Source organism: Aricia agestis, chromosome 2 (genome assembly GCF_905147365.1).
Source record: "Aricia agestis chromosome 2, ilAriAges1.1, whole genome shotgun sequence".
Lineage (NCBI taxonomy): Eukaryota > Metazoa > Arthropoda > Insecta > Lepidoptera > Lycaenidae > Aricia > Aricia agestis.
In genome coordinates, this window is record NC_056407.1 from 1,689,147 (window position 1) to 1,716,802 (window position 27,656).

Below are 27,656 nucleotides of genomic sequence, written 5' to 3' on the forward strand. Positions count from 1 at the left end.
TGTCCCATATGGCCTCTCTTTTTTCAATTTCTTCAGTAAAAAGTTCCGTATCGAAGTTATCCCGCTCCATCATTTTCTTCAAATACGTCCACTCGCAACTGACTCGCGCGTTGCGAGCGCGTTTTACGGGCGAGTCGAGAGTCGCTCAGAGCCTATCCAGATGAGGCGTTTTACGCGTGAGTGAGTGACTCGTGCGTAAAACGCGCGTACGCGACATACTAGAGCTACATATATATAATATATCGCATCCAGATACGTACGCGCGTTTCCTAATGGTCGATTTACACGGGTGACTAACGGGTCGATTTTAGTCACCCGGCAAGTCACCAGCCGACAGTAGTATTCGCAGCAAGCGATCGCTTGCGACTGAGCTTTTGCACGGTCGATTTTAGTCACCAGCCGCATGCGGCCACTGGCCGTACGACTTTGGGGCTTGCGGCTTAAGCCTGCAGCATGCGGTGTAGTCGAATTGCCATTTAGATGGTCGATTTCCGTCTTGCGGCGTAAATCGTGCGGCTTTAGTCACCCGTGTAAATCCACCATAACGCTTGCAATGAGCGGGACTCTCGACTCGCCCGTAAAATGCGCGAGCGACGCGCGAGTCGTGATACTTGGGTGCCATTGCAGCGTCCAACTACGCGCGAGTCCGTTGCGAATGGACGTATTTGATTGCGGAGCGTGATAACTTTGAGTCCAACAGTTTGTAGCGTAAAAACGCGGTATCTGGATGCAATAGAAATTTAAACGCGCGTATGGACTTCGCGCGTAAAACGCCTCATCTGGACAGGCACTCATTGCAAGCGTTTTACGTGCGAATTTAAAAACGCGCGTAGGCATCTGGACGTGATATATGTAGCTCTAGTATCTCGGGAACGCGCGAGTCGCTCGCTCGCGCGTATAATGCCTCATCTGGACAGGCTCAAGTGTATAGTTCAAAGTTATTTTGCATTACTTAACTAACCCATCAAGCCCCATAAGCTCACCGGTGAGCGAGACACAATAGAATAACAATAGATTTTCAAGAATCCACGATTGAAGGATTAAAGTGCTACTCTTAAGCTTCGGCCAAACCTGCGCGTCAGTAACGCGGGACGGGAGCGTCTGCAACGCGAAACTGGTGTGCACACCTGCGCGACAACGATGCGAACCGTAGATTTTTCCCGCTCTGCCGACGCCAACGTCCCGCGTTGCAGACGCTCCCACTTCGCAGTCGCTTTGGTCGCGAAAGTTTGGCCGAAGCTTTATACCCTACACTTCTATCATTTTTTTTAAATGAGATAAGGGGGCAAACGAGCAAACGGGTCACCTCGGGCCTTTTAAGAGGGAATAGGGGAGGGTAGGGATGGGAAGAGAATAGGGTAGGGGATTGGGCCTCCGGTAAACTCACTCACTCGGCAAAAGACAGCGCAAGCGCTGTTTCACGTCGGTTTTCTGTGAGAACGTGGTATTTCTCCGGTCGAGCCGGCCCATTCGTGCCGAAGCATGGCTCTCCCACGTATAAATAATAATTTACTACACTATTAAAAGAAATAAGACACAAGTTTGGTACAAATAAATATTATTGTAAATATACTTACAGTTATACACATCCATACTCCACACAAATTGTACATTTTCAGATATTTACAAATACCTCAAACAATGAGCAAAGTGACAAGTAATGTAAGGAGATCTCTGGCTTTAAGTGTAAAATAATATTGTTTCAGTATGATTAAACTAAGGGAAAAAAGAAATCCAAGGAAATACTTGAAGTGTCTATGAGAGTGACTTTAATGTAGGCATAACGGACCTAGAGATAAAATAACTATGAACGCTGTTATATAAAATTTGGTTATAGGGCTAGTTTCTAAGAAGCCAGTTCATTTGAGATGGATCAATTCGATTCAGAGTAAACGCCCTTACTTTTGGCCATGTGAAAAGACCATTCATCATTTTATCATCATTTTTACAATGAGATGCCATAAGACTGGCCGCATGCACACGTTTTCCGTATTTGATTTCCTAATGTGAAATTTCGATTCGAATTCCGTGAGACCAGCGCAAACGCGATGGCTTGCTTACGAAACGTGCATGCGGAATTCGTTCCGTTCGGAAAAAAGCGAACGTGTGCGACAGTTAATGTATTTTCTACTAATTATATGCATTCAGATGTCCGAATACGGAAAACGAATTCGGAAATCGTATACGGAAAAAGTGTATGCGGCCAGCCTAAATCAAATGCTTTCTCTGTAAGTGTTTCAATGACAAAAACAGCAACTGTCACTTTAAGGCCGGTATAAATAGTCAGTACTCAATATGCATCTCGGTCTCAAGACACGGTTCAGGCTCTGTGATTGGTTGGCTGTCAAAATTTGGACCAATAATAGAGCCTGAACCGTGTCTTGAGACCGAGACGCATCTTGAGTACTGACTATTTATACCGGCCTAAGAAGCGTTTCAGTATTTCACCGTATAGGTACGCGCACATTATGACGCGCGCCGCGTTTCGGGCCGTATTTCTCATACATTTCTTAGTCATTAGATAAAAGTATGAATAATGCGGCAATGACTTGAGCCGCATCAAAATGTGCGCCTATCTTAAAATATTGCAACTTAAATCCTCCACCATACTTTAAATTTACGCGTTTTTCTGTGCTTCTGCCAACTGTTTCTTCAAGTCGAGAAGTTTGTTCACCTCGGGCTGCCACACCGCTTTGTCTTTCGTTGACGCTTTCAACTGTCGTACTTTGTCTCCCTGAAAAAGTAGTTCATCACAATAAAACATAAAATAAGTAGCAATAACAAAACTATGTTCAAATTTTTATTTCAAGAACATAACAACGCACTTCTTATGTTCATATAATTATGTAGAGTGACTTTTCTTTTAATTATCGCATTGACAAATTCATGGAATTCCATTCTCATAGAACAAAGAAGTCAAAAGAAACTCTTTCAGTGTTGCAACTTTCACAATGAAGTCTAGATACAAGAGATACATACGCACCCTAAAGTATTATTTTTTAATTTTGTTACACGTTGTATGTAAGTACTTACTATACATTAATGGTCGCTAATCGCTATTAAGCATTTGTGTATTAACCCACAATTGGTGTTGAGTTGTGAATGCAGTCTTGTTTTAAATGATCTAAAGAACACGATTGCATTCATAACACCAATTTTTTGTGGTTAATACTGTTTCTTTGTATGTTAATATACAAATTCTCAATAGAGTCAATTTATTGTGTAATGTGAAAAGAGCTAAGAATCTAACAAACCTGCTGAGCGACCGCTTTCTCTAAGCTGGCGACATCTACGGTGGGCGTGGCGGGAGGCGTGGCCGCAGCAGGAGCAGCCTGCGCCGCCGCCAGCTGTTTCTTCAGTTCAAGTAGCTTGTTCACTTCTGGCTGCCAGACCGCTTTGTCTTTCGTCGACGCCTTCAACTGTCGCACTTTGTCGCCCTGTTGGTTCATAATTTGGAATAAGCAAACTACTTATTAAGATTGGTGAAAAAGGTGTGTCGACAGAAAATCGACACTAGGAAACATCATTACGATCGCATCGATAGGGAGCTATCGATAATGTTGAATGAACCAGAATTTAATTTTAATTTCAATTAAATATTTTTTTTAAATAATAAATAAAATAACTTTAACCCGAAAAACTAAATGTTACTAGGGCCCACTATAACCAATCTATTGTAACCTCACTCAAGTAGTTTATCAATCAGTAGTTTAGTGTCTCTAGTAGGACAAATAAGCAATATAATAAACTGAAAAATCCTATCATTTCTTTTGGCTTCGTCGTAAATCGTAATAGAAAAATAAAAAAACAATTAACCTGTTCAGCAACTGCCTTTTCCAAGCTAGCAACATCGCCAGCGGGCGTGGCCACTGCAGGGGGCGTGGCCTGTGCCGCCGCCAGCTGTTTCTTCAGTTCAAGTAGCTTGTTCACTTCGGGCTGCCAGACCGCTTTGTCTTTCGTCGACGCTTTCAACTGTCGCACTTTGTCGCCCTGTCACAAGCAATATTACAATATAAGATCACGAGACATAATATAATGAAGTAAAAGCAAAAAATATTTTAAAATGTTATCCAGTATCCACACATCATTACAAAATATATTGAAACAGAAACAAAAGAGTTAGCACTACAAATAAACCAAACTAGTCCATACCTAACCTAGCTGGAAATCTATAAAGGCCTCGCTAACCTACGCTCATAATTTTTAAACAGATGTATGTATTTAAATAAAATATATTCACCTGTGCAGTAATAGCCTTCTCCAATTCAGCAACGTCGGGTAGTCCATTGGTACTTTGATTCTCTTTATTCTTCTGAGCCTCTGTCAATTGTTTTTTCAGTTCTAGCAGCTTGTTCACTTCGGGCTGCCAAACTGCCTTGTCCTTTGTCGAAGCTTTTAATTGTCGTACCTTTTCACCCTGTAATTACATTACTTTTTAAATAATATCTTGAATACTCAAAATAAATGTTTAAAATTTATGTTGGAGTTATTAAACAAATTATTAACATACCTGGGCAGCTACGGCTGCTTCCAAATCTGCGACGCTAGATTTACCACCGGCTCCCTTTGCCTGACAAAAAGAAACCTTACTTATAAAGATATCAGCACAATATAACTATTAAAGGTACATTGTTATTGTGTGTCATGTGTATTTCTCATTACACTATACAGGCAGACCTCGTATTCGCTGCTTAAATATTTTATTAGTAAGAGCCAGTCCACACGGCGCGTTGCGTCGTTTTACATACAAATAAGCGAGATGTTCACACGGCGCGCTGCGTCGTCTCAACGCACACATGACGGACAGCAGCCCCCGAGACGAAGCGGGAGGGGGTGTTGACGTTAAGACGGCTTCGTAATAACGCTGCGATGACGCAGCGCCCGTGTGGCCGGCTATGCGTCAAACGGCAGCGCTGCGTCGACGCAACGCCCGTGTGGACTGGCTCTAAGGCAGTATATAAGTTTTATTGTCCCTTAATTTACTAGCTGTATATTTTCCATGTTAATACCTGGTTAGCGCGGTCGGCCTGCGAGCCGGCGTACTTCTGTCTCAGCTTCTCCAGTAACTCCGGTTCTATCTTGGCGAACAGCGGCGCGGGCGTGCCCAATGTGTGACCGGCCGGCAGGTATTGGATGAGCGATGGGTTACTGGAGCCAATGATGATAATTAATATGTACTATCAGAGATGTTGATCAGCGCGGCAAGCGACTCCGACCGACAAAATTTCGAATAATATGCCACTTTATGACCCAGGCCAGGTATATCGAACAAATGGTACGCGTACCATACAATTTTGGCACGTGACATACAATTTGAAGACCGCAGCTGGTCACAAAACTAGTATCGAAATAATTATTTTACATCCATTGTTGGTAAAATAATTATTTCGATACTAGTTTTGTGACCTAGTTTTCTAACTAGTTTGCCAGTGCGTATTTTAAAATTAGGCAAATTTTAAAATACGTACCAAATCACAAAAATATTGAATGGCACGTTTATGACTTCTTCAGAAAGATTTCTTCAGAAAATGGCAGGTTGATACGAAAAGGTTCGACCTAGTTCTGACCTAGGCTATATGTTTCATTTTGCTCTACGCCACTACAAAGCAGCGGCGGCTTGGGTCGCTAGACGAATGTCGGTGGAAAATGAAACCCATAGCTTAGTTCATAAAGTGGCATTTTATTTGAATTTTCGTCGGTCGCGGTCGCTTGCCGCGAGGATCGGATCAGTATCTTTAAACTGCTTTATACTTTTTCGAATTCACTTGTTACATTCATTTGCTTCAATTCAGCAAAGTACCCATCTGTCCTCTCATCTCCTATACTCACAGCGGGTTAATCCTCAGCCTGTCGGCGGGCAGGTTGAGCTGCGCCTGCAGTTTCCGCGCGGCGGCGGGGATGTACGGCGCCAGCAGCGTCGCGAGCAGCGCCACCAGCTGACAGCACACGCCCACTGCCGTCGCGCCGCGCACCCTGGAGAGGAGAGGATCTTCATGTGAATAATATTTTAATTGACTGACAGATTCACCAATCATCAGATTAAATCAAATAAAAATCAAATTGAAGACTGAAAACTAGTGACCGACCGTGAGTTTCGGCCAGTTTCGGCCAAAAAAACTAGTTTCGGCCTTAGTTTCGGTTTCGGCCAAAATATAGCCGAAACTTTCGGCCCCGCCGAAACTCATGCGTCATTCGGTAAACGGTTATTGAATTTTATGTCTACGACAAACGCAGACTTATTCAATATACATAACTATTGGAAAATTACGTGCTATTATATATAACAATATAACAATGTTTCCCAATGTTTCCCAAAGTTTTATTCTAGTCATCTTTACATATTATAAACATTTTGAAAATTTTATAAAAACCTTAAACCTAGTCTAATCTATTTTATTTAATATTTTAATATTTTATTTTTACAATTTGACAACTATATACAATTTTACAAACAGACGCATTCCCCCTTCAAATTAATTAATTAATATATAAAACTTACATTTCTTTTCAACAATAATGGCAATGGTACGTACTCCAAAATGCCCTACAAAGAAGCCCAAAAATAGACCGTCCCTCGACGCTCCCGCCAGTAGCGCGGGCGGCGCAAGCAATAGCTTAGCCGTGGAAAATAACCTAATAGAAAATTGGGACGCGGTGCTGCAGGAGACGTCGAGGAAAGTAAAGAAAAGTATTTATCTGCTAAACCAAACGAGAAATATGAAGGGTGAGCTGAGGGTTCGTATAGCAGATAATCTTACTGCCGTTTTAAAACAATTACAGACAATAATAACGATGGATGATAGACAGGAAAAAAGGACAGTAGAGATGAACGATGTAGAGACACAGTGTGAAATAAAATCCGAAACACAATATGAAACGCGAATAGAAAGCAACTGTAATTGTTTTGAAAAGGTAAATACGGTATTAAGTGATTTTAAGAAAGAGTATAGGCAGGATTTAAAAGAGATTAGGGATTATTTAACAGAGGCGGCAATAAGGAATGTGGAGAGTATACAAACAAGGATAAAAGAGGAAAAAGGAAAGGTGGCGAAAACGGTAACAAATGAGGTAGGGAAAGCGGTAAATACACTGAAAGACGTAATCGGGGAACGGGAAGTTATGATGCATGAGCTTAGGTACTATTTAACAGAAACGGCAGCAAAAAATGTAGTGAGTATCCATACAAAAATAGAACAGGAAAAGGTAAAAGTAGTAGAAACGTTAACACAAGAGGTAGAGAAAGTAGTGAACGCTTTGAATGACGCAGTCGGGGGGCGGGAGGTCATGATACGGGGCGAACCGGAACGGGAGACACCCCCAACATATGCGAGTGTCGCCCGGGGCAAGCCTAAGTACAGGACCCTCCACTCCCTGATTGTGGCAGACAAAGAAAACTTTATGCCGACTACTGAAATAGTCCAGGAGATGGGAAAGATAATAGAAGCGAGAAAGGAAGGCATACAAGTTGACAGGATTAGGAAAGGGAAAGGAATCATTGTGGGCTTTAGGGACAAAAAAGATAGGGACAAAATTTTAAATAAAATAGAGAAATTGGAAGGAAAGTTAGAGGCACAGAAAATAGAGAATAAGGACCCCCAGGTTGTGTTGTACGGGGTGCTTAAAAACAACACTGATGACGAAGTGCTAGAAGCCATCAGGTCTCAGAATAGGCACCTCGTGGAAGACATCCTGGGAGGGGGAGAGGATAGGATGAAGGTAAAGTACAGGAGGAAGGGAAAAGATGGTCACACTGAGCACGTGGTGCTCACTGTGTCTCCGGTGCTGTGGGCGCGTTTCACCGAGGCAGGACATCTATATATAGACGTCCAGCGCGTCAGGGTCGCCGACCAGTCCCCCCTAATCCAGTGCTCGCGCTGCTTAGGGTACGGACATGGGCGGCGATTCTGTAGTGCCGCCGAGGAGAGATGCACACACTGCTCCGGAGAGCATCACCAGTCTCAGTGTGATGATCGTAAGGAAGGTGTTAGGCCGTGCTGCACTAATTGTAACAAAGAACACCTAGATGACACAGGCCACAATGCACTTGGTGTGGAATGCCCGGTTCGCCAAAAGTGGGATGTCATAGCGCGTGCAACTGTCGCATACGATCCGGAAAATAAGTAAAAGCTGTGTAAATTACCAATTGAATACACAAAATGTACTTGGATGTACTTAATAATGTATTAAATACACCAATGCAAATCCACTGTAATTGCACGCGCTATGAACTCACCAAAAAAATCATTTGGGTTATGATACATAACACAATGAAAATTCAGATCAGCCGGACATTCCGGACTAGATGACGCACATATAACACCTGTACGTATATTATATATCAGAAAAAAGAAACTGAATGGACATAAATGTTACATAATATGTATATTTAGAATATTGTATTTTAGAATAAAAAAGTACCGTAAAAAGGAAGTGTAAAACTAAGTTATGAAAAGAAATGTGAAATTTGTAATATGAATGATGAATGTTAAAGAGAAATTCTATGTACTATAATAAAAATTAATGTAATGTTAAAATAAGTGAAAAAATTTGTAACATGAACCATGACTTATAATCAAAATGTATAATATTAAATGTAATCAATATAAATAAATGGAAAAATTGTAATATGAATAGTGAAAATGTAAAATAAACTTGTGATATGAATCATGAATATTATAATAAAAATGTATACCAATATAAATGTATAATAATAATAAATGTAAAAAGTAAATTAATGTATAACTTGTGAAAAATCATAAATGTTGCAGAGAAATTGAAATAAAATAACTAGGATTTAACTGAATAACTAAAAAGTGGGTTAAGAAAATATAAAATTAGGTAAATAACGTTAGTAAATAAAACATAAAAATTCTTCTTGAAATCCTTCTTTTTGAAGGGGGAACAAGAGGTCCCAAAAAAAAAAAGTTTCCCAAACAAGCGATTTAGTAAATGCTATGATAAATTGATTATATTGTGTGTGAACTTTATTTACTTAAGAATTTTGTTTGACTGTCAGATTATAGGATATATTAGGATATATCTTGTGAGATTTATTAGTAAATCATCTCCCCTCACTCTTTTCCTTTTACCACGCGTTTTATTTAAATATTTAAAATTAGCTTTTAACTATGGACACGCAATCTCTTAGACCGTTCCTACCCTGCTAGAATCTTATCTAGCCCACTTCCCCCTAAGCTTCACTCTTGCGGCCCTCAGTATATTTTTTCAGGTTTAGTGGCAAAACGCCTTCTGGAGCAAAAATAAATGTGACGTCAATTGCAAGTTAGCTCAGTAATTTCGTTTTGGACTCTGCTTTTCCGGTTGAGTGCGTTAACAAGTGGTTATTTGCAATTTATTATTTGAAGTATTTTTAAGGGTTTTCCTTATCATATTTATACTGTTGAAAGTTTCTATAAGTGTTTTGTGTATGTTAATCACTGTGGAAGTCCTATTGTAAGTGTAGTTTTTAGTTTATTGTGTTGTTGGTTTTCGTGGTATTTTAAGGTTAGGTTAGTTACTTGCCGCCATGGATACCGATCCTCCCGATCCGGGAGGCGGGGGTGTTGATGGTCAGGTAGGACAGCAAGAGGTAATGGAAATTAACACCACCAGTTCCAGAAAACGTCCTGCAAATGCAGATGTTTCTTCAATTAATACCAAAAAGGTAACTGATAGTGCTCATTCCACTCCCTCTTTTCAACTTAATTATGTTAATCCGGAGTTTGAAGGCAAAAAGATGTATGGCATTAATGATGTAGCTCCTTTTATCGTCCACGTTTCTAAAATTGAAGTGGATTCGAGCTTTATTTTACGACCCATGCAATTTGGACAATTCTTGTTTCAACATAATGTAACAAATATAAAAATGGATGGCATTAAAAAGGTTGGTCGCAATCGCATTTCGGTCGAATTTGACTCTGCCATTCATGCCAATTCCTTCTTGGACCTACCGGCATTGACTAGTGCTGGATATGCTGTCTCGGTACCATCATTCAGCATATCTCGCATGGGTATGATCCGAGAGGTACCGGTGGATTGGTCTATGGAAGAGCTGGTGGAAAATTTAAAAGTTCCTGAGGGCTATGACCCAGTTGTTCGGGCCCGGAGGCTGAGCCGGAAGTCTACTAATGAACAACAACAACAAATATGGATCCCCACACAGTCAGTAGTTGTGACTTTTGCTGGACAGAAACTTCCTCCTAGAATTTTCTGTTATTATACCTCTCTCCCAGTAGAAACCTATAAACTGCCAACAATTCAATGCAATAAATGCTGCAGGTTCGGCCACGTCAAGAATCAGTGTAGGTCTCGTCCACGTTGCTACAAGTGTGGTGAACAACATGATGGTGAAACTTGTACGGCTACAACTATGACATGCTTTTTCTGCTCAGGAAAACATGCCGCCAATAACTCGTCCTGTCCTGAACATATTAGGCAGAAAGAAATAAAATTAGTAATGTCACTAGAGAATATATCATATGTGGAAGCCGTCAATTGTTGCCGTCCAGGAAACATGGTTAAAGCCTGGTTCGCGTTTTCGTGTCTCGGGCTACTCATGTTTCCGAGACGACAGAATTGATGGTAAGGCTGGAGTGGCCATTTTGGTCTCCAGCCAATGTACATACTCTTTGTTTTCACTCCCTGTACATAGCGATTTTTTTAATATTGTGGCTGTCCGTATTGTAAATATTATATTCATTTCTGTATATATTCCCAATCCTAATCCCTCTATCCTTTCTGAACTATCCTTTATCATCTCCTCTATTCCTCATCCTATGGTTATATTAGGGGACTTTAATGTCCACCATTTTTAATATTGTGGCTGTCCGTATTGTAAATATTATATTCATTTCTGTATATATTCCCAATCCTAATCCCTCTATCCTTTCTGAACTATCCTTTATCATCTCCTCTATTCCTCATCCTATGGTTATATTAGGGGACTTTAATGTCCACCATTCGTCCTGGGGTTCCTATTTTAACGATTGTCACTCTGCAATGTTTTTAGATATTGTAGATGATAATAATTTAATTATCCTCAATGATGGTTCTCGTCGGGTTTCCCCTGTACAGGTTGGCAGATTGTCGCCCCCATGGTGGGATTCTGAATGCACGTCAGCATGTAAACGGCGTAAAGACGCGGAAAAACTTTATTCAAGAGCCATGACCATGGAGAATTTTCTCAATTATAAAAAAATTGCAGCTGAGGTCAGAAAACTTCTTTCTGAAAAAAAGAAAAATAGTTGGCGCCAATTTTGTTTATCCCTGTCACCTTCTTCGAGACCTTCAGTGGTCTGGAAGAATATTAAGAAATTTCGGGGTTCCATGGAAAGCAATTACCGTCAGTCTAATGACCCATCAGAGTGGATTGGAGCATTTTCTCAGAAGTTGGCGCCGCCTACGGCCCCTTCATTTGAGGAAACCACTACATACACATCATCTGGCCCGTCTTCTGATTATTTAGATTCTCCATTTACGCTGGAGGAATTCCGACTCGTGTTAGGTTCATTAAAGGATACCTCTCCTGGCAAGGACGGAATACCATATTCGTTTATAGCCAACAGTGGATCAGAAACTCAATTAGTATGTCTTAACACCCTTAACGGCATCTATCAGTCGGAAGTTCCTCCAGAGGAATGGCGCTCACAAATCATTCTACCTATTCTTAAACCGGGTAAACTTAGTAGCGATCCTTGTAGTTACAGACCAATAGCTCTTTCAGCCACTTTTTCCAAAATTTTAGAACACCTCATCAAAAACAGACTAGAGTGGTTTTTAGAGAGCAAGGGGGTTATGTCCAAGACACAGTTTGGTTTTCGGAAAGGCTTTAGCACTATGGACAGTTTAAGTACCTTTACAACTGACATACGCATTGCCTTTTCGAAAAGGGAACATGTGGTGGCGGTGTTCTTGGATGTATCATCTGCGTACGACAATGTTTCTCTTCCAGTGCTCAGGAAAAAACTGCAACAGCTGAGTGTTTCTAGGAAGATGATTAATTACATTTGTAACAGCCTCTCCTCTCGCTCCCTAAATATTTCATTTCCAAATTCCAATCCTTTCACTAGAATCGTCTACGATGGCTTACCGCAAGGTAACGTCCTTAGCCCTCTCCTTTACAGTATTTATACCCTCGACCTAGACCTGGTTATTAATAGTTTTTGCGAGATTAGTCAGTACGCAGATGATTTGACCATTTACATCGCCTCAAAGGACATAACTGAATGCTCGACCCGCCTTAATTCTGCCATGACCTACCTAATGGATTGGATGGAAAGACATGGACTCTCCATCTCTATCCCTAAAAGTACGGTAGTAGTTTTTTCGCGTTCCAGAATTATTCCAGATATACACATTCAGTATAATGAACAAGTTTTCCCGGTGAAAGACAAGGTCAAATTCTTAGGTGTATTTTTGGACTCTAGGATGACAGGCATACACCACATAAATCATATAGCAAATAAATGTGAAATTTTTTTAAATATTATCCGATCACTTTCTGGTGTGTGGTGGGGCTCACAACCCTATACACAAAAATTGCTATACAATTCCCTTGTCCGCAGTCATTTGGACTATGGTTCCTTTCTCCTGGAACCGTGTAACAAAATCCCATTAAAGACTCTTGACAAGATACAATCAAAAGCCTTAAGAATTGTAATTGGAGCTATGAAATCTACCCCCATCAATGCTCTTCAAGTCGAATGCGGGGATCCGCCACTTAACATCAGACGTCAATACCTGGCGGACAGATTTGTATATAAAATTTTCCAGTATTCCTTTCATCCTCTCATAGGCAAACTTCATATTCTTTCCCAACTAGTTGATTCTTCCAATTATTGGTCACATAAAGAGCTCCCCTGCCTTTTGGTCAGTTACCGTAAGATTACCCACCTCCCTTGTCCTGTATTTCAGTGTACTCTTAATCCCCTCTTTTCTACTCCCTCCAATGCACTTACCTATTTCCCTAAAGTGCTTATAAATTTTTCCATAGATAAGGGTTCTCCTTTATCCAACACTCAATTTCTGAGCATTATTAATGAACATTTTGGGGACTGGCTGCTTATTTTCACAGATGCTTCTAAACTTTTGGAGCGTGACTGTGTTGGAGTGGCTGTGTGGATTCCGAAAGTGAATGTTATTTTAAGTTTTAAATTACCTCCAGACTCGACTGTATTTACAGGAGAAAGCCTGGCAATTCTGGAGGCTCTTTCCTTTATTGAGTCCCATCATCTTAATAAATCGATTATCCTTTCGGATTCCAAAAGTGCTTTGGAGGCCATTAAGTCTAACCAGTTTCACTCTAAATGTAAGTCCCCTTTAATCTTGAAAATAAGGCAGCTTCTCTTCAGGTGTCATACAAATGGTGTTCAAGTTGTCCTGGCTTGGATACCTGGCCATAGCGATAGCGGAATAACTGGCAATGAATGTGTGGATGCCTACGCTAGACAAGCAATAACATCAGGCGGCATGGAACATTACAAACTTTGTTGTCAGGATTTAATTCCGCTGGCTAAGAGCCATATGAACACCAGTTGGTTCAATCATTGGGCCGGTACAAGTCAGGATAAAGGCAAACAGTATTTTGAAATTCAAGGTAGTATCCCCGTCAGGCCCTGGTTTTACAAGTATAAAGAAGCATGTAAAACAGTGTGCTCTACAGTTTGTCGAGTTAGACTCGGCTATTGTTGCTCACCTGTCTTTCTTGCAAAGATTAGGGTAAGGGACAATTCCCTTTGTGAGTGTGGGCTAGACGAAGGTACCCTGGATCATATATTTTTCTCTTGTCCTAAAAACCATTGTTCCTTGTATGATCTTCTCCCCCCAACCATTCCCCGTCCTATCAATTTTAAATCTGTGTTATGTTTTGTGAATACGTCATTTATTAAAGTGTTATGTACATATATAGATACTAACAATATAAAATTGTAATTAGTTACTAATCCTAAATGTTGTGTTGTTTTAGGTACTCTCAACAGACTTCGTTTTTAAATAAGTAAACCGTACACTTGTTTAGTCATTAGACCTTCTTCAACACAGAGTCTCGCCATTCACTCTGACATTAGCAACTCACCAAGGAGCCATTTTCAAAAAGAAGAAGAAGAAGAATTTCGTTTTGAACTTCGACCGTGGTCGTGTCCATGTTTCCCATAAAAATAATATACTGCAATTGATTGTGTTTTCAGTAGTACGTCGTTAATGTCTAAGGGAGGATTTCACCAATCACACAACTTCGTTTTATAAAACTTAGTTCTCATTAAATGCGTTCCTACGGGGATGTAAATCTCGTGTTTTTTTAAAATTGATTTTATATCTTCTCATATCTGTTATAAACGTGTTTAAATACGTTTAGAACCGGTTTAGTGTGCGCTAAGTGCGTTCAATTTCTTTGGTAAAATCGCACCTACTTGGAATCGTATAAAAAAAACAGATTTTAGTATATAAAGAAACGGATTATAGTACAAAAAAGTTTCTAGGGAACATATTCGAGTCTAAGATTAATAATATTTATTTTAAGAAATGTCGCAAAAAGTAAAAAATTCAATGTGGTACTTTTTCTTTAGTATAAAAAGTTGTAATTTATGTTAAACATCAATAAATTTCAGTAAATAATCGTAATTTTGAATGTTTTACCCAGTTTCGGTTTCGGTTTCGGTTTCGGCCGAAACTGAGAGTAAGGCCGAAAGTTCGATTTCGGTTTCGGCTGAAAAATCAGTTTCGGTCGGACACTACTGAAAACCCTAATATTTTTCACCAATCATGTCATACATATAAATACACTACGAATAATAAAAACTAAGGAATCGTAACTCCCATACTATTACCGTTTTAAATTTGGTTCCTTTTGATCTGTCATGTAACGTCAGCCTAGTACCGCTCAAGGTCACCTAAATATTGCAAATGTATTGAAATGTGTACCTAAGGTACACTTTTTTGACAAGTATTGTGGAGCATGTTTTTTGACGGAGTTACTTTTCCTTAGTTTTTATTATTCGTAGTCTAAACAGTAAAAATAAAAAAATATCGGGCGTGTCTATGCCATGCCCGTACAGGACGCATATACCACGTGACCCTTCTCCATGTGCTGCACGTACGCTGGGGGAGAGATCATCACATACTTGTCCTCGTCGGAGCCCTTCAGCAGCACCCAGGGCTGCGCGGCCTGCATGTGCTGGTTGCCGAGCCGCGACACCGCCAGCACGTGCCGCAGCGCCTCGCGCAGGCGACCCTTCTCCATGTGCTGCACGTACGCTGGCAGAGAGGTTCATCATTATCATCACTACTAAGGTGATAAGCATATTCATGTTAAAATAATAAATATTGCACATTTTTCAAAAATCAATCAATTTTTATTAGCTTCTATCCTCATTTCTATTTGTAATTCGCAAAATAGTACCCCTATGGAGACGTAACTCTACGGATTAAAATTTGCGGCTAGTCGCTACAATATAGTTTACTCGCATCTCGAAGAGTTAGCCGTCAACGCCATAAGCAATGAAGATTTGGTGTATTATTTATCAATTGCAGTAAGCCATTTCATCGGAAGACTATTTGCTTGTCAGCACCAAGGAGGCATTAGTCAATTTTGTAATTTCCCTAATGACTGTCTTAACGCAAATAAATATTAAAAGCACAAATAACACTCACCAGCCACCTCCCTATTAACCAGCGCGAACAGCTCGTAGTCAGCTGTAGTCAGAGTCAGCTCCGGTACCCGCCCTTTGAAGCTGTTGGCGCAGAACGACAGCGAGCGGTGACAGAAGTTGCCCACGTTGTTGAGCAGCTCGGAATTGTTGCTGAAATTCAAATTCTTCATTATACACACATAATAAAATACAATAGTACAAAGCCGGCCTACATTATGTCGTCTAGTCTCATGCTAAGGGCCTTGTTATTTGGTCGAGAGCACTGAAGGCTCGGATGAGGGCACCATTCAATGATTCATGGCATAGGTGATACTCGGGTTTTTGGCAATCAGGCAACAAGGCAAAAAGGAATAATTTTATCCTTTAATATAATGCCATAGGAGCTTGATTAAAATTATTTGGTACTAAATGATGCTTGCACTCAACTCCGTTGCGCAGAAATTAGTTTACAGCGCAAGAATCGTACATTTTGAGGCGATAAAAACTATCATATGTCCTTTCGCGGGTATAAAAGCGTGCGGCGGGTTCAGCCGTTTAAGTGTGAAGAGATAACAACAGACAAACATAAACAGACATACAGTTAAACATATTTTCGCATTCATAATATTAGTCGTCATTTGAACAAGTAATTAGCCGGGCAATAAATTCTGCTTGCTGTCCCAACACAACCATAGTTATCTTAGTCGGGAGAAGGGGAAAGATAAACAAAAAACAAATGACAGATTATATTTGTGGGAATAAGCGTGGCCACCACAAAGGAAGATCTTCCGACCGAGCGAGGTGTTATGCTCGGTCAGGCCGAAGCCCACGGGATACATTTCAGATGTCGTATATATACTGACGCGCTCAGAAAACTTCGATAGCGCGATGCAGGAATGTTAGGCGAATTGTGGGTACCGCCACATCACTCCCCCCGAAGACCGGAGGTCGAAATCTTGAAGTCTTGTGTCGCTTGAGTCGCCAGTGCCAGTGAGTTCCAGTGAGTCGGATACCTGCCGTGCGGGGCCGATGCTACGTGCTGACCAGGAGAGATGTGCTCTGCTTGCTGACCGGTCCGGTGTAGTGAGAAAGCCCGTTGATGCCGATGCGGAGTCGCCCAGGCCGCGGTACATTGCGGCTAGTGGACGATGTACCCGATGAGGCGATGCTGGCTGGCGCGGTGCGGAGGGGCGGGGGGTGATGATGATGAAGGAGGCGTGTTCTGTCGAGGGTCATCAATGTGGAATAATGCGTGGTGGCCGCAAAGGAAGATCTTCCGACCGAGCGAGGTGTTATGCTCGGTCAGGCCGGAGCCCCGTGATACATTTCAGATGTCGTATATATACTGACGCGCTCAGAAAACTTCGATAGCGCGATGCAGGAATGTTAGGCGAATTGTGGGTACCGCCACATATTGATACATTAAGTAGAAAAGAAAACGTTAGTCGACTTATTTTGTTTACCTTCCTTATATTAAAAAATTGCCACACGAGAGTAAGGAAAATTATATTAGGTTTAAGCTGAACAGCCTACTATGTAGTGCAACAAATCAAAATTGTTTGGTATTAAGTAATACCTTACCACAAATAGATGTGGTGGACATTAATAATATTTTCAATTCTAGATTAGGTAATTTGACATATGATAAGTATTTCTTATCTCATTTTTTAACTCGACATTTAGCTAAATGGCTATACAATTTTATAGTTTTAAGACAAGCCAAAAAATTGGCTAAGCCGACCACCGCTTTTATTGAGCAGTGTTCTTATTCTAATCAATATATAACTGAGAGCTTGGAATATGTTCCAAATAATTTAAATTAGATTCTAGGACAACAGAGGCACACTCTAGCAGTATATTATTAAACAAAAATAATAATACTAATGCCTACCACCAACAACCTAGTAAGATTTCTAGACAAAATTGTAATTTGAATATAAACTTGGTGCATCAGAAATTACAGGGGAAAATAGGAAAAGAATTACAAATTGAGTTATTTTTAAATGAATGTAACATTGACATTTTGTGTGTATCAGAACATTGGTTAAAAATTATGAATTGTCATTTAATTATTCTGATCATCAGCTAGCAAGTTCGTTCAGTCGAGAGAATGCTATTAGGGGTGGCTCCTTAATATTGATTAAGAAAAAACTTAAATTTAAAGAACGAAAGGATATTGTTAGACTGTCAACTGAACGAATTGCTGAGTTAGCCTGTATCGAGCTGAGCCACCTTAATATTGTAAGCGTATACAGACCTCCATCCGGCTTATATGATTCTTTTGAACAAATAATGGAGCAAGTGTTAACAAAAGTGTGTGCATCTAACAAAAAGATTATAGTATGTGGTGATTTCAATATTAATTTACTAGACTTAAACTCCACCACAGCTGTTAGATTCACATCATTGTTCAAATCGTATAACCTTATTAATTTATTCAACGAGCCGACAAGAATTTGTGATACAACTGCGACTTGCATAGATAATATTTTCACCAACATAACTCCCTATAGGAAGGAAATAATTAATGTATTAAGCTCTGATCACTGTGGACAGTTAGCTTCATTTAATATAAATTGTGATACTAATTTAAAAGAAAAAATGGACTATATACCTATAAATACAAAACGTATTGAGAAATTTAGAAGTAAATTATTATCAAGTTTTGAGAAATTGAATGTATCAAATGATCCAGATAAAGCGTTTAACAATATATTCAATAGAGTAAATCAGCAATATAACGCTGTATTTACTTCTAAAACGGTCAGTTTGAATAATAAAAGAAATAATTTCAAAAAATTGGCAACTGCAGGTATTATTGTAAGTAGACAAAAATTGTATGATTTGTATAACGAGAAAACTATAAACCGGAGTGAAGCTTTTAAATTGTACGTGAAGAAATACTCGAAAACTTTTAAAAAGGCCTGTCAAGCAGCGAAGGCACTTCAAATTACAGAGAAAATTAGACTCTAAAAATAAAGTGAAAACCACCTGGAAAATAATTGCGGATGAGACTGGAAAACTCGCCTGTCGTAACTCTAAATTTGGACTTTTAATTAATGATAAAAAAATCAATTCTGATCTTGAGGTTGCGACAGTCTTTGAGAAGTTTTTTGCAGACATTCCAATCTCAACTACAAAGAACTTAAATTCATCACCTACAGTTGCAGAAAAAATACTTAGAGAACATGTCAAGGAATGTGATGTCAATTTTATTTTTAGAGATATTGACTCCAGAGATATTATCAAGACTTTCAAATCAATCAATATTAAAAGTACCACTGATCTCTGGGGTATGTCCACAAAAATTATAAAATCAGTAATTAACATCATTGCCCCTTACCTAGCTTTAGTTTTTAATAATTGTATCAAAAGTGGTGTGTTCCTAGACTTAAATTAGCACAGCAAGGTGATGCCTCTATTTAAAGCTGGGAAGAAATCAGACCCAGCCAACTATAGACAAATATCCATATTGCCGACTTTAAGTAAAATCTTTGAAAAAATAATTCTAAATCAACTATTTGCTCATTTTAACTCAAATAATTTATTACATAATAATCAATTTGGTTTTACTAAAGGTCTACAACAGATGCAGGTATTAGTCTTCTGTGTAGTATTTTTGAAGCTTGGGAGGGGTCGCAGGATACACTTGGTATTTTCTGCGATCAACTCTAATAAGAAAACTACACCATTATGGTGTAAGGGGTACGGCACTTAAACTTCTAAAATCTTACCTTACAAATAGAACGCAGAGGGTGGAAGTTAACTCCATAAGGTCTAATGGAACCAAAATAAAACTAGGTGTGCCACAAGGGTCCATTTTAGGGCCTTTTCTTTTTCTTATCTATATAAATGATTTACCTTATCTTGTTAAAGATAAGCATGAGATAGTACTTTTTGCTGATGACACTTCATACATTTTTAATGTGAAGAGGCGACAATTTAATTATGACGAGGTAAATAGTGCTCTCTCAAAAATAGTACATTGGTTTAATGCTAATAATTTACTTTTGAACTCTAATAAAACAAAATGTTTAAAATTTATCTTGCCAAATGTTAGGCAAGTACAAACCAATGTACTATTAAATGATGAGAAAATGAATTTAGTAGACACCACCGTATTCCTAGGCATAACGCTGGATTTTAAGTTACAATGGGGTCCACATATTGCGAAACTGGCAGATAAGCTTAGTTCTGCAGCATATGCTGTTAAAAAAATTCGTGAAATCACTGATGTAGAGACCGCGCGATTAGTTTACTTTAGCTACTTTCATAGCATAATGTCTTACGGCATCCTCTTTTGGAGAAACGCGGCGGACATTAATACAATATTTGTGCTGCAGAAGCGACCTATTCGTTCTATTTATAAGATGTCGTCTTTGGAATCTCTAAGAGAAAAATTTAAAGAAATAAGAATTCTGACCGTCACATCTCAATACATTTTGGAAAATCTCTTATATGTTAGAAAGAACATAAATATTTTCAAAAAGAAAAGTGATAATCATAATGTAAATACTAGAAATAAGAACAAGTTAGCAATACCAATGTTCAGACTAGCCAAAATAAGCAAATCCTTTAAAGGCCAATGTATACGCCTATACAATAAAATCCCAGAAAATGTTCAAAATCTACCTTTATACAAATTTAAAAAAGCAGTTAAAGAAGTTACTTTTCTTTTATTTTTGTTACATAGCTGTAAGCCATAACATTGTAATATTCCATTTTTTTAGTAAAAGATGGCCCCGTGCGAGTTTCTTACGCCGGTTCTTCTCGGCGGGGTAGTTCCCGAACCGGTGGTAGGCAACGTAGTTTCTTCGTTCGACTTTCAAAAAGTGTATCATGATACCCATTTTGAATAAAAAGATATTTTATTTTATTTATTTATACGATTCGAAGGCATCGCCGCACCCCGTCTTTTTTGCCACTATCATAGGTATATCGATTTTTATATCGGTTATTATTCGAGTTAATATACAGAGGAATGATAAATCTAAAAAGACGTGCTTGCCAGGACAGGACAGCTAGTAATATATTATACTATTCTAAACTTAATCACTAAACAGGAACATAAATACATATTACATAAAATATAATTACCGAGTCACAAAATATCCCAAAGCGAACATTATCATTCCTCTGTTTCATGACTGTTTCGAAAATCGATTAATTAGAATCGAGAATATGTACAACACTATTTGCTTCATTTGACAGAAAAATGAGAATATTGACTGTACCTCGAAACTAAGCGATGAGTAAAAGTATCGATTGTTTCATTTCCATTGCGCGCTCAATAGCGGACGAACAGAACGGGCTCTATAATTTTCAACTAAAGCGGCAATGTATTATGAATCATGCGGTACAACTACAACCACCCACGATTAACATTAAATAATTGATTTTAAAATAAAGGACACATGATTTAATAATAAAATTACTTACCGATGATAAGAAACGTATCCACTATTTAGACCAACATTTCTAGTCGAATTTCCACAGCCCAATACGGCACAATTAGGCATTTTTAGAATTCCGATTGACGTCCGATTCCGATAACGGTTGAGCGCAGACTAAAGAACAGGCTTTCGATTTTCGAAAGATTGAAATTGGCAATCGTTTGGGAACGCGATGGCACGCGAACATGCCGAATCTAATCTTGATATATATCTGTGCCTCCACACGATGGTCGATGGCCCAACGCGCTGGTCCAATGTGTTCAGCCAGCGTAACAAATATTTCATAACTCACCGCGTGCCCAGCTCCACCCAGCTGAAGCTGGAGTCAGCACCCTCGGGCCTGATGCTGGCCAAGTAGAAACGCCACACGTCCGACGGTATACCGGTGTCCTAGAAGAATGATGACCTCAATTTGAAGATATTTAAGAGGATACCACAGCGGCTAGAGAAATGAAAAAAAAGTACGTGTAATATCTATAGCTGTCTCCCTTACCTCAAGCCTATACCGCGGAACGCGATAGAGACAACTGCAGAAAATCCAGAAAATCAACGATTCGTTGTCCCCTGATTCCTTCTCCAAAACTTAACCGATTTAAGTACTTTTTTCATTAAAGATTAAAAAAAGGCTTGAGCTATGTTCCTATGTTTTGCTTTTTTTGTATAATCTATCCAAATTTGTTTTCTGGACGTTTGAACACAGTGGAAAATCTGGCCATTTTTTTGGGTTTTTGAACGTTCATATCTTATTTAATAATTAAATTATGAAAAAAAAAGAAAACATAGGGACATTGTATTAGTGGCCGTAGATATTCAGGAAAAAAATTATAACTCTACTAGCATTATCCAGGGAGGAAACAGGGCACAACGTTTGTATGGAAAAAATGGCGGTGTGGAATCCTCTTAAGCTGCACAGATCTATTGTTTTTGTCTATTATGTGACTTTTCTTATGTGTCACACAAAGATTAGCTATGTCACTACTCATTAGAAAATACATTCTGCAAACGTAAGAGCCAGTCCACACGGCGCGTTGCTTCGACGCAGCGCTGCCAGTGCATTGTTTTACATGCAAATAACCAAGGTGTTCACACGGCGCGCTGCGTCGTCGCAACGCACACATGACGGACAGCAGCCCCTGAGACGAAGCGGGAGGGGATGTTGACGTTAAGACTGCTTCGTAATAACACTGCGATGACGCAGCGCCCGTATACGGCTATGCGTCAAACGGCAGCGCTGCGTCGACGCAACACTGACGCAACGCGCCGTGCGGACTGGGTCTAAGAAGTAGTAAACTCTACCTGTGCGTCGTTTCCAAATACACCAACACCTCTCGACTTCGAGAATTTGCCGTCTTCGTAGTTAAGGTATTCTGAAAGTTTGAAATATTATGATCTGTTATTTCTGTTAATGTATAATCATGTCGACCATTGTGTAATATATGCGAATATACATTATTGGCACGCTCATTTACGCATATTATAACGTACTCGTACGGTGCAGGAAAACATCGTGAGAAAACCCGCACATGATTGGTCCCAGATTTTTGACCTGCTCATTCCTCTGGACTAGGCCGACTATGTTGCGAGAATGCCGTATGTGCATGGGCAACCATACGGACATTTAAAATCTTTCCCAGGTACTACAGTATTTGAAGTGGTTTCATCGCTCTGAAAATACCGTATAAATGATCCATAATAATAGATGCAAATGCCTTTAACGCATATAATAGGTTGACGAGTGTATAGTGTATACCTGCGTCGTATATTATGTGTTTGACAAGCGTATACCTGTGGCGTATATGTGTTTGACGAGTGTATACCTGTGGCGTATATGTGTTTGACGAGCGTGTAGCCGTCGTTGATGCCGAGCAACGTGGCGGGGAACATGATGGCGTGGAATGGCACGTTGTCCTTCGCCATGAACTGGTATAGCTGCACCTAAAATCACAAAAAAGTGTTTTATAAAAAGGCCTGTGCAATATAATAAATTCATCAGCAAATCTGTAATATTTACTATTGAACCTTTCTTTCATCATTGACTAGAAACTTGACTAGAACTTTGTTTAGCAAAAAAACTTTAACTAACTACTTGGCTGATTGAGACTGAGAGATTTAAAAAAAAGAAATGTTAGAGAATAGTAAAAGTCTTGAATTATACACTAAGCGATATTTATTCGAGCAAAGTTTCACCTTACATGTCTCAAAGTTAATTACAGAATGAATCAATCAATGCAATATGGCTGGCTCTTATACCATTTTACACAAAAGAAACGAACTTCCGTTGACAATTCAAATATAGCAAAATCATAAAGAAATACATTAAAATTAAGAATGGCTAAGAATAAGTTAGGTACATAATTCTAAATATTAATTAATGTGGTTCTCATATTTTAGATAATATGAGAAGAGGAAGTTATAACGGAAGTAAATAATCCTCCCGCCCATTTATAACTAACTAATTGTCAAAATCAAGTACCTTACTTATTAATATTTAAAATATAATAATCACTTATTAAAATTATATATAGTGACTAACATAATATACCGATTTAAGTAAATAAATATAATATTATGTAGCTTGTCCATTGACATCCGCTAACAGAAAAGAATTTTTGGCACTTACGTCATATTCTTTATCAGGTCTCCACCATTTTTGATGGTCCCTTGTGGCGCACTCCGTGATGCTCAGGTACCCGATCGGCGCGTCAAACCATACATAGAACACCTGAACAGGTTTAAAGGGGTTATAATTTCATTAAAGTTACTGGTTGTATCTTGCATTTTGACCGTTTTCACTGATAAAATATTATCACACTTATACTTTTGACAAAATTATTGTCCTTGTCTATCAAGCACCTTTTTTAATGTAACATACAATGACGAAACATCGTACACTTTCCAGTCTATACAATTTTTAAATATTTTTATTAGGTAGCTATACGGTATCCATTTTGTACTACTGAAGAAATTGGTTTATAGACAGATGGCGGATTTACGTTTTTTGGTCGGTTTATGTCAATTTAATGTTAATCTACCGCTTGTTCAACACAACATGATGTTACTTTATTTAAAACAAACGGCTTCACCTTATTGCTATACTCCGGCACGGGCACGGGCACGCCCCATTTGAGGTCTCGTGTGATGGCGCGAGCTCGCAGCGGCTCCCGCAGCCAGCCCCGCGCGACCGCCCGCGCCGGACCCGACCAGCCCACTTCAGACTTGCTGATCCACGTGCGGACCGCTGGCTCCAACTGGGAAGATGTTGATATTAGAGACTAGACGAGGTAAAACAAGCACATTCACATGCACGAAGAAATGCGTACGCACTGATGCACACACACGCAAGGCGTTTGTATTGACGTACACACATTTAACGAATTTGACGACGCCTACACACGTAATGCGTTAGCACTGACATGCAGGCAATGCGTTTGCACTAACGCACACACAAGCAATGCGTTCGCATTGACGCACACTTAGCCAACACGTTCATATTGACGCACACACAACGCGTTCGCACTGACGTACACACTCTCAAATCTCAATGAATTCGATGACGCACACACACGCAATGCATTCGCATTGCCGCACACACACGCAACGCGTTTTCACTGACGACACGCAATGCGCTCGCACCGACTCATACAAGTGTAACATTATTCTCACATACACTTCGAACACGCCACAATATCTCTCTCTCTCTCACCTGCCCCAGCTCGAGGAACAGCTGGCTGCTGGGTCGCACACCCGGGCCGGCGCCGCACACCTTGCACCGCGGGCTGCCGAGCTCGATGGCGTTGATGAGCTTCCCGCAGCGGTCGCACTGGTCGCCGCGAGCGTTGTCGTACAAGCAGCCCGGGTGGGGACAGATGCCTTCTACGAATCTGTGGTTAAAAACAAAAGATACTAAAATTGTGAACTTTCTTTCCTTTTCCTTGACTGTCCTTGACCTGGCGCACGGACCTCGCGGATCTGCGGGGGTGCCGGGGGCGGGGCGGGGCGGGAGCGAGTTTGGAGCGGCGACGGCGGCGAGCTGCACGCGCACGTCTACTATATACTTACTTTACCAACATTTAAGTAACAAAGCTTACATTTTGAAGTTATAATCTTTATAAAGATTGACGTAGGTTCAAGTCGAAAACAAATAGCACATCTTAGACCAACTTTTAAGGCAGAGTCTACGAACAATGAAACTGAACCTACGAATAATAAAAACTAAGGAAACATAACTCCCATACTATTACCGTTTTAATTTTTTTTCCTTTCGAACTGTCATGTAACGTCAGCCTATATACCGCTCAAGTAAATAAATAAATAATATATAAAATAAAAATTGTTTTATTTCTGAATAAATTTGAATCAAATAATAAGAATAGAAGAATGTTGAACTACATGTTACCTACCACCGGTTCGGGAACTAACCCGGCGAGAAGAACCGGCGTAAGAAACTCGCACGGGGCCTCTTTTTAGTAAAAAAGTGGAATATTTGTCTTTTAAAAAAAAATAATTTACAATGTAAATAACTTAATCTACACAATATGGATACACAATTGTAAGTCACATATAATTATACGTGGGAGAGCCATGCTTCGGCACGAATGGGCCGGCTCGACCGGAGAAATACCACGTTCTCTCAGACAACCGGCGTGAAACAGCGCTTGCGCTGTGTTTCGCCGAGTGAGTGAGTTTACCGGAGGCCCAATCCCCAACCCTATTCCCTTTCCTACCCTCCCCTATTCCCTTCCCATCCCTACCCTCCCCTACTACCCTATTCCCTCTTAAAAGGCCGGCAACGCACCTCTTCTGATGCTGCGAGTGTCCATGGGCGACGGAAGTTGCTTTCCATCAGGTGACCCGTTTGCTCGTTTGCCCACTTATCACATTAAAAAAAATATGTAGAAGCAGCCTTGCAAGCAGCCATCCTACTCCCAAGATGTGCTATCGTTTAGGAAATCGTTGACCGTATAGTAGGCTTTGGCACACAAACGTTTTTTAATTACTTTTTTAAATTTATTAATTGATAGATTTTGAACGTTTTCCGGGATTTTATTGTAAAGGCGTACCTTTAAAAGATTTACTTATTTTGCTAAGTCTGATCACTGGTATTTCCAGCTTGTGCCTATTTCTAGTGTTTCTACCGTGACTATCACTTTTAGTTTTAAATTTAGTTAAATTCTTTCTAACATACAATACATTATCCAAAATGTATTGAGAAGGAACAGTTAGAATACCAATTTCTTTAAACTTTTCTCTCAGAGATTCAAAAGCTGACATTTTATAAATTGAGCGTATAGCTCGCTTCTGCAGCACAAAAATTGTATTGATGTCGGCAGCGTTTCCTCATAAAAGGATACCATAAGACATTCTACTGAGAAAATAACTAAAATAAACTAGTCTTGCCGTGTCTTCATCAGAAATTTCCCTAATTTTTCTCTCAAGGCCACCTAAATATTGCAAATGTATTGAAATAGTTGGGGAGGGGAAGAGGGGATTTCGGGACTAGCTCCAGCGTGTCAGATTAAGCTTGTATAAGCTTCCGACATGTGTATAGTTATCATGGTAAGTATAGAAATCAGATTTTTCACGTGGTGGGTTAATTTTTTTTTTTATATTGAAATGTCATCGGATCTGTCAGATTAAGATAGGGGATGTTGAGTATACCCCAAAGAAGCTTCCATATAAAGCACTGACGATTCAAAAGTTAGGTAAGCCTGTAGGGACATTTTAAAATATAAAAAAATAAAGCTTCATATTTTCTTAACTAAGCTTCGCAGATATTTTATTTTGCACTAAACTAAATGTTTTAGTTCTTGTTGTCTAAAATCTATTAATAATGTACCTAAATAAGCAATTTTCTGAATATATTTTCTTTTTCAAAACTTTAAAATAGCTGCAGTTTTTGAACCCACCGCTAAAATAAAAATCAGCCAAGTGCGAGTCGTACGGCTACTCGCGCACGAAGGGTTGTGCGCGAGTAACCGTACTATTATAGAGCAAAATTAGGCCAAAAATTGTGTTTCTGTATGGGAGCCCCACTTATTTTTTTATTTTAGTTTAATATTATTATTAAATATTAAAGTACACATATAACTAAGGATTTTGAGAAAAATTCATGTACCTACCTGTTACCATCCGTACTAATATTATAAATGCGAAAGTGTGTCTGTCTGTCTGTCTGTACCTCTTCACGCTCAAACCGCTGAACCGATTTTGCTGAAAGACGAATGGGCGGTTTCGTCCCATGTGTTGTAACAGTTTCCTACCTATATCAAATTAAAGATCTCAATTAGTGTTGTATTTTTTGTATGGGCGTAACTCTGTATCTTGTGCAGGGAAGCTGTCATAGTCGTTTCATTTTTTTTTATAAAATATGTAATAAAACATAAGTATTTTAATTTAAAATCAAGTGGAAAATACCACACGGTCGACTGTGTGCCTACTCTAAATCCCCCCTCCTCCCTCCCACGCCACACGCTGCCATATTGGCCGTGTTCGACGTCGTCATTTTTGTTTTTTTGCATCGCAAAATCATTTAATATTGCACATGAACAAAAACTGATTGTGTCATGTCATGTCATGGCAA

At 39.5% G+C, this 27,656-nt stretch overlaps 1 protein-coding gene across 3 annotated transcripts in view; it reads right to left on the reverse strand.

Moving 5' to 3' along the window:
• Positions 1-2,389: 2,389 nt before the first annotated feature.
• LOC121739651 (methionine--tRNA ligase, cytoplasmic) overlaps positions 2,390-27,656 on the reverse strand; it is a 33,787-nt gene continuing 8,520 nt past the window's right edge. Inside the window, exons 11-25 of one of the 3 annotated variants that reach the window (XM_042132159.1) lie at positions 24,780-24,957; positions 24,160-24,324; positions 23,697-23,798; positions 22,894-23,011; positions 22,373-22,443; positions 21,369-21,466; positions 15,646-15,794; positions 15,117-15,249; positions 5,830-5,973; positions 5,010-5,148; positions 4,511-4,570; positions 4,241-4,417; positions 3,859-3,990; positions 3,255-3,308; positions 2,390-2,734 (exon numbers count right to left, since the gene is read on the reverse strand). In XM_042132159.1, the coding sequence (XP_041988093.1) occupies positions 2,618-2,734; positions 3,255-3,308; positions 3,859-3,990; positions 4,241-4,417; positions 4,511-4,570; positions 5,010-5,148; positions 5,830-5,973; positions 15,117-15,249; positions 15,646-15,794; positions 21,369-21,466; positions 22,373-22,443; positions 22,894-23,011; positions 23,697-23,798; positions 24,160-24,324; positions 24,780-24,957 (1,837 nt within the window). In that variant the 3' untranslated portion in view covers positions 2,390-2,617. Of the gene's footprint in view, positions 2,735-3,254; positions 3,438-3,816; positions 3,991-4,240; positions 4,418-4,510; positions 4,571-5,009; positions 5,149-5,829; positions 5,974-15,116; positions 15,250-15,645; positions 15,795-21,368; positions 21,467-22,372; positions 22,444-22,893; positions 23,012-23,696; positions 23,799-24,159; positions 24,325-24,779; positions 24,958-27,656 lie in introns of all 3 variants that reach the window. The other 2 variants (XM_042132158.1, XM_042132160.1) reach the window with 2 other exon arrangements.